Source organism: Rhincodon typus, unplaced genomic scaffold (genome assembly GCF_021869965.1).
Source record: "Rhincodon typus isolate 14 unplaced genomic scaffold, sRhiTyp1.1 hic_rhity00009646, whole genome shotgun sequence".
Lineage (NCBI taxonomy): Eukaryota > Metazoa > Chordata > Chondrichthyes > Orectolobiformes > Rhincodontidae > Rhincodon > Rhincodon typus.
The window spans coordinates 238-8017 of record NW_025975284.1 but is presented as its reverse complement, the minus strand read 5'-3'; the positions used below and the strand labels follow the sequence as shown (position 1 = coordinate 8017).

General features: G+C 48.3%; 1 protein-coding gene across 1 annotated transcript; it reads right to left on the bottom strand.

The window, feature by feature from the left end:
* Positions 1-141: 141 nt before the first annotated feature.
* On the bottom strand, positions 142-7122 carry LOC109916940 (sorbin and SH3 domain-containing protein 1-like). Its single transcript, XM_048594454.1, has 5 exons — positions 7002-7122; positions 5747-5773; positions 5519-5646; positions 3852-4583; positions 142-297 (listed from the first exon to the last, which is right to left on the bottom strand). Exons 1-5 carry the CDS (start codon positions 7075-7077, stop codon positions 142-144), a joined length of 1119 nt encoding a protein of 372 aa, XP_048450411.1. The 5' UTR covers positions 7078-7122.
* Positions 7123-7780: the final 658 nt, after the last annotated feature.

Sequence of the window (7780 nt, the reverse complement as noted above, 5' to 3'; positions counted from 1 at the left end):
AAGGCCCGAAACGTCAGCCTTCCTGCTCCTCTGATGCTGCTTGGCCTGCTGTGTTCATCCAGCTCTACACCTCGTTATCTCAGATTCTCCAGCATCTGCAGTTCCTACTATCTCTCCAACTCTGTAAAGCAGTGGCTTACACTATTGCTTACCTCGATTGTGCTGGAGCAGGACGATGGTAGGATTCACAAAGGTGGTGGAAGGGTAGGCTGAAAGCCTGCTAGATGAGACAAGGCCAGGATGTGACTCCAGACTCGCACAAGGCAATTCTCCTTCACTTATTGTGGACTGAACATCCTTCCAGACAAGAGAACAGTAGTTTATTAATGAGACACTCTCCAGGGTCAATCTTACAGATTAGTTCAGGGAAACCCATATTCAGCACACTGTGATCACCCACTTCTCTAATCTCCAATCATTTGACCATAAGAATCTTTGGCCTCTACCCCAGCACACATCCAAAGTCTCCTGTACCCTGTCTTTCCCACAGAGAAGCAACAACTCGGCAGGGAGCATCTAGTATCTGTGGGTTCTAGTGTTAATGTGGCAAAAAAAAAACTCCACTCGTATCTAAAGAAGCAAAGGAGGCCATTCAGCCCATGTGTCAGTACTACCTCTTTCAAAGACCTATCCAATTTATCCAGTTCTGAGGAAGGGTCACCGCACCCAAAACGTTAACTCTGATCTTTTTCCCTCACAGATGCTGCCAGACCTGCTGAGCTTTTCCAGCAACTTTGTTTTTGTTCCGGATTTACAGCATCCGCAGTTCTTTCAGTTTCTATTCAATTTATTCCTGACCTTACTCCATTTCCCTCAAAAGATCCCCTTTCCTAAACTGTGCAGCCAGTTCTCTTTTGAAAAATTTCCTACTGAATCTGCCTCCATCTCCCTTTCCAACCGCATGTTCCAGATCACAACTCCTTGCTGTGGAACGATTTCTCCTCAGCTGGCTTCTGATTGTATTGATCACATCCCGTGAACAAATAAAAAAGCGCTACCTTAGGCCCAGTGAAGAGGTCACAGAGCAGAAGGAGATCACAGGGTCTACTGAACCAAAGCCCAGTAAGATGGGATTGGGCAAGGTCTCCTCACGGTCACACTGTCCCAACAGTTCACCCTCAACATCCACCAACAGGGCAGACAGCCTCAATGGAGTCTTCCTGTGCCTCGTTCCCCCTCCATTAGCCCACGAGGAGATGCTAATGTCGCATATAGCCACTTGGCACAATGTTCTCTGAAGACCAGGAGACTCAGAGAGTATGTGTCTGCTCACCCATGCAGCTCCAACACCATACCGGACCTCCATGTTTCAACACTGCTTCAATGTGAAACAACATCGAGAATAACATTTTTAAACTGGAGCACACCGCAAATCATTCCCTTCCCGTTGACTGGATGATAATCAGCTCAGCCACTTCTTACAGGATCGGGCAACATGTTAAACACACTTCTGACTACTTCAGGAGGTTTTGTTAAGCTCTGCCAAGCAACAAATTAATGAAACGTCAGCCAAGACGTGCAGGAAATGCTTGCATTTGGAGTCCCAGTATCGGAAACCAGATTTCCCTCATTCCCTACATTACGTTAAAAGATGCCCAAACCTGACTCCTGTCTCCAAATGGGTCTGTGCACTCACACTCACTCAGAGCAGTTAAACATGCAGCGTGCGTGAAAGTCACAATGACAAGTCCAGCAGGGCTAATGGAGGGATCGCCAGCTACACAGATCATGCCTGGCAAGTGCCCGAATCAGTCAGAATGCTGGAGACAAAGGAAGAGACAGGGGCTTTTCTCGGAAGAGATAGTAAGAACTGCAGATACTAGAGTCGGAGATAACACAGCGTGGAGCTGGAGGAACACAGCAGGTCCGAAACGTCAACTTTCCTGCCCCTCTGATACTGCCTGGCCTGCTGTGCTCCTCCAGCTCCACACTGTTACCACTTTCTTCAGAAGAACGTGTTAAATTGAGACGGGGTGGTTGATTAACTGAGAACTGCTCACAAACAATTGGCAGGAGTCCTATTTCACTGAGCAGTGATAATCTAAGGGGCCGATTCTCGGCAAGCAGCATAGAACACTGAGCTACGACCACAGCTACACTCTACAGAAACGGAGCAACAACCAGTTAAATCGACAGAGGCACGGGGTTGAAGGGGGTATTGCTAAAGGGAGAGGGGAAAGGCTGTGAGGAAAGGCAGGGAAGAAATTAACTTGAGCTAGAGGCGGGCCTTACTGTGTGTGGGGGGTGTCCGGTGAGCTGGGAGTCCAGGACGCTGTGCAGCTTGGTGGTGGGTGGTAGCAGCAATGGTGCTGGTGAGTTAATAGGGGTGGTGGAGGAGGCACACACAGTGTGGGAAACCCCTTTCTGCAGGTGAGGGGGGATGAAGTCGTCGAGCGTTGGCAGGGTCAAAGGTGCAGCGGCAGGATGAGATGGCGGGGATGGCGAGACTGGTTCAGCTGAAGCTTGGGCCGTGCACACGCCTTCCTCCCTCTCCCAAACTGCCTTAGGGGAAAATCCGCTGGATGAGACTATCACCTCAGGTTGAGCAATGCCAGCAGACACATCCTGCAGGGAGAGACGTTTCATTACTTAGAGACACCGCCGCACCGGTTCATTGGCCATTCGCAATAACAACAACACTGTCACAGAGCAGCAAGGCAGTGACAAACACAACAGGCTCTTCATGCAACACTCTTGTCTCGGAGTTTTCAACGGAGCCCGTCTCACCCTGAATACACACCCAAAAACAATGATCTCCTCACACTCACACACACACACACGCACCACAGTTAAGGGTAATACAAACTCAACGTTAGAAAACTTGTGCAGAATCTGTGTAAACCATGCTAAATCTGAAATGACTCCCAGTGGTTACACCCCTGCTCTGGGACAGTGGGGGAGGGATCACGCACTGACTTTTCCCGGTGCATGACAGTGGGGTTAGGTGTGGGTGTGGGTGTCCCCGTCCCACAGTGACCTTTCCCGGTCTGGGACGGTGGAATTGGGTGTGTGTCTGTGCACGGACTTTTCCTGGCCTGGGACAGTGGCGTTGGGGGTGGTATGTGTGCCTGTGCGTCCCACACTGACCTTTCCTCCTCTCGGACAGCTGGAGGTCTCACACTGAACTTTTACCCCCAGGACAGTGAGTGTTCACACTCTGACCTCTCCCACTCTGGGACAGAGACTACAGACCCACAGGAAGGCTTTGAGATGACAGGTTTTTTTAATTTTACTATGATCTTTCTGTTCATTTGTCCCCATGTTAAAAGCCATCAATTTATCGTCTGTGAACATCACTATGACGTGGTCAAGTGATGAGTCTCAACACAGTGGAGACAGGGGAAATGCTAGACAGCTATTCCACTATGATAGGAGGCACCAGCATCTACACAAAGTCATATAATGCTGGAGGTTTTGAGAAGGAGAGAGAGGGAGGGAGGGAGGGATGGAGGCGGGGGGAAAAAGAGAGAGCGAGTGCAAGAGAGATTTAACTGGGAAAACTTTTCACCCTCCAAACGTTGACAGCGGTTCTCATCTAAAAGACCCTGGGCTGTGACAGGCTACACTTGTTCCAATACACACACTGTTACAGAAATCAGTTTTTGATGCAAAATCAAACCAAAGGAACAAATAAAAAGCAAAGACAGAAAACTGCTTCATGAAACAAGGTTGACAGGCACCCCACTGGAACAAGCAGAGAAACTGGTGGGGGAAGAGGGAGGGTAAAGGGTGAAATGTGTATATTGAGGAGTCGGCAGACAACCAGGAGGAGTGCTGTGTGAGAACTGGTGAGGGAGTGACAGGGAGAGAGAGAGAGTGAGAGAGAGAGACAGTGAAAGTACAATAGATACCACACTGGAGGTGTCGGCCCTTTGAGGGGGACTCTGGTGGGTGGTGGGATGTGCCTGTCTGTCTGGTCTCAGACTGTCCATGCCGGACGCTTGTTCCTGATCCAGCGCTGCGCTCCCGGGCTGCAATCGAGGCTCTGAGAGCGAGTCGTCAGTCTGGGCACCGCCAATCTTGACCCTAGGCAAGAAAACCTGAAGCGATGGTTTGCAGGGAACCAGTGGGGGAGAATCAGCGGTGGCTGGCACAAGCAGCTGGGCTCCGGTGGCTGGTGCAGCGGGCATATCCGCTTCCTCAGGTGCATCGCAGGTGCTGTCCCTGGATGACCGAGAGCTAGTGCTTCTGGACAAACAGGGTACGTACAGATTGCTGACCTTTCTCCCTGGGACAGAACCCCTGGCAGCAGGGCCAGCACACCAACTGGCAGACTGGAGGGTAGCTTCAGATTCCAATACCCAGTCCTGCGGTGAGGGGTTGCTGTGAGCAACAGGCTGGACGACATGCAGCGTTACCTTGGCTGAGCAAATGGTGGACTTTGATTTGGCATTAGAGCCTGTGGAAGAGGGGTCCTCAATGTAAACGTTAGGCAGTGCAGAATGTTTCTGTGTGGGCAGCTGCTCCGGTCTAATAGGGACATATTCCAGAATAGGGACTGGTGCAAAATAAGATGGCTTAACCTTGTTCGGTGGACGCCATGCAAAGCTCTCTTCCTTAGGGGTTGGGGGGATAGGAGGTGGCTATATGTATGTTTATTTTGACAAAATCAAAATGGAGCATCAATGACAAAACAGAAAAAGAGAAGTTTAAAATAAACACAGAGGTACTGAACCATAGGAAAAATGTTCTTCATTTAAACAGTTACTGAATTGCAACTTCCCACCTCTCAAATCAACTTCCCCAGGACTCACAACCCTAGTTTTGCTTTGGAAAAAAAAAAAGTTCTCCCTTGTGTTTAGAAAAGACATTGTTATTCCTCCATAAACTCACCCCACCACCCCAGTTGCTAACCTGCGACCTTCCAGGATTTCGAAGCTTCCCCTAATTCCAACCACTCGCACTTGCCCCACGGTAAGGCTCCCTCATCCACAGATGTGCCTTCAGCTGCTGAGGACTTAAGCTCTGGAAATCCCTCCCTGAACCTCTCCAACCTTGAAGGAGTGCCTTTAAAGCCTACCTACTCACATTACCGCTCCTAAACTCTCTTTAGGTGGGCTAGTCTCAATTTCGGTTCATAGAATCTCTACAGTGTGTAAAGAGATCATTTGGCCCATCGAGTCCACGCCGACCCTCCAAAGAGCATTGCACCCAAGCCCACCCTATTCCAATAACCCCACATTTCCCATGGCTAATCCACCTAGTTTGCAATTCCCTGAAAACTATGGACAATCCACCTAACCTGCACATCTTTGGCTGTGGGAGGAAACTGGAGCACCCGGAGGAAACCCATGCAGGCACAGGAGAATGTACAAACACCACACAGTCGCCCGAGACCGGAATCAAGCCCGAGTCCCTGGCGCCGTGAGGCGTCGGTGCTAACCACTGAGCCACCGTGCCACCCAGTCTTTGCTGTGCCAAATGTCCTGTCGCTGGTCCTATAGCTCTGTCCAAAAACAACTGCTTGACAGGTCGATTTTCTGACTCAAATAACCCTAAGGAGTAAGATGATCAGTACCTGAAGTTGTGGTTTGTAATCGGTTGGCAGATGTGGCCGCACACTGCGAAATCCTTTAGCTGCCAGCGAGGATGACGTGGCATCTCCATTTGTGTCGCCAGCTGAAGGTGGCATCCAACTATCTGCAGCTTTTAAAATGGAGCAGGACAGATACGGAGAGAGTCAGAACAACTAACCACACTCATCGCAAAGAGGAACCAGAAGAAGGAAATCTCTGCTCTTTCCTACCTGTCTTTGAACTTGGCAGCTCAGGGCCTGTATTTTTCGTGAAGGGTAATCAAACGAAAGAAGAACACAAGAGAAAGAGAGTGTTACTCTCACAGCATCCAGCCTCTCGACAGAATGAATCACAACAAGACACTTCACATCCAAGACAAAATCTTTTCTGTGGGTGCCTGCTCGTACTGGGCTGTTGGTTACCACAGCAACTCATTCTAAACACATGCCCTTGCAATTTTTGACTCCTGCTCATACAATGTAGTATTGATCTTCCGAAATGAAGACAGCTATTGTTCCTCAGCTTCATCATTCAGTAGCCGAGACAAAAATAAAGGCAAAAAAATCCAATTAATTCTCGCCGTCCTTGGTCAGCTTGGGGCTCAGCAAGTTGTGAAATACCACAAATAACTCTGAATTCAGAGTCAAACTTTCCACACGGCCACGTAGGCAGAGAGGCAACAAAGCCATGCTTTCAAATGTATTTGTTCAGCTTCTCATGAAGGCAGATCAAAAGCAGGAAGGCAACAAGAGAGTACCAGCAATTTGAAACATTTGCTTTAAAATACTGGTCAATGCAAATGAGCACATCTCATCAACAGTACAAATTTGACAAAACAGGAAGGTGCCCGTTTTGTAATGCAGCAACCTGACGCGTAGCTGAGTCTCTTTCCTGAGACAAAGTGTTTGGCCCCAGCCTCTCCTGTGCATCTCCAAGTACCATTTCACTTCGGGGATAAAACCTCTCCCTACCCAGTACATCGGGCAGTTCTGGGACTAACCATTTTGGGCTGTGTGTCTCTATACTATATAAAATGCAAATGACATCTCCGAGATACTTCTAAATTTAAATGTGAAAGGGCGGGAGGAATGTAAACCAATCAGACGACAAATAGTACTGAAAAACAACTTCAGCACCAAAAGCTGACAAGACCTCAGGTCCCAATGGATGTCATCATTGAATCCTTAAAGTTGTGGCAGCAGCGATAGTAGATGCGTTGGTACTGAGCAAGGGCGGGGGGATGCAGAGCGCGCAAGGGGAGGGAGATAGCAAGAGAAAAATCCACCAAAGGTTCTACCTCCTGATCCTGTCCATTGATCCTTGGGTTACAGACAGCAAGAGAGTGAGCAGCAGCTTAATACTCAGCATCTAAACTTTAGGAAATGTCTATCTACAACTGCATGACAACAGAAACCAGGATTCTAAGCAATTTAAAACAGACTAGTGAAGCTTCAGATTTATATTTAGAAAAACCACAGTCCTTACTGGTCGATTGTCGGGAATCTTCAATGAGTGGCAAGTCAGCTTCTGGAGGTTCCACACACCCAGAGGTTATTCGCATCGTTACGGACCCCTTGCCCACACTGATTTTTGACCGATCTGTTTCTGCAGGGTCAGACAAAGTAAGGTTATAAACTGTTCACAATCAAATCAGTTTCATTCTGAAACATACGTATTCACATTCTCAGAAGGAAAGCTCCTCACCAGGAAATCTGTGGGAAATAGCGCTCAGGAAAAATAGTTATATTGCTTGAAATGGTGTGTTTTAGCAAATGAACCCCAGCCCAGGGGCAGCACAGGATAGGATGCTGAACCTGTTGGCTTTATTGTTGAGATACAGTCATGGTGGCAGAAGGTTGTACAATTAAACAGTTATTGTCCAAAATTATATCACAACTGTCTAGAAATAATTCAGATGGATCACATCAGGTGGAAGTTCTACTCTGACTGCTGGTGGTGTTAAATTGTTGTGTAACACACTGAAAGGGCTCCTGAAAGAGTTCATGGTCTGGGAGACAAAGTAACACCACCCACCGTGATTCTCTCCCAACTGCCCAAGCCCATCCACCGTCTACAAGGCATAAGTCAGGAGTGTAATGGAACGCTCCCCACTTGCCTGGATGGGTGCAGCTCTAACAACACAATAAAATCATCATCATCCAGGATAAAGCAGCCTGCTTGATTGGCACTACATCCATGAACATTCACTCCCTCCACCATCCATGTTCAGTAGCAGCAGTGCATACCATCTACAAGAAGCAGTG

Coding starts and splice junctions, on each gene's coding strand:
- LOC109916940 (XM_048594454.1), bottom strand. CDS start 7,077: ATGCGAATAACCTCTGGGTGTGTGGAACCTCCAGAAGCTGACTTGCCA. Junction 5,647..5,746: donor GCTGCCAAGTTCAAAGACAG/GTAGGAAAGAGC, acceptor CCATTTTAAAAG/CTGCAGATAGTTGGATGCCA. Junction 4,584..5,518: donor ATTACAAACCACAACTTCAG/GTACTGATCATC, acceptor ACATACATATAG/CCACCTCCTATCCCCCCAAC.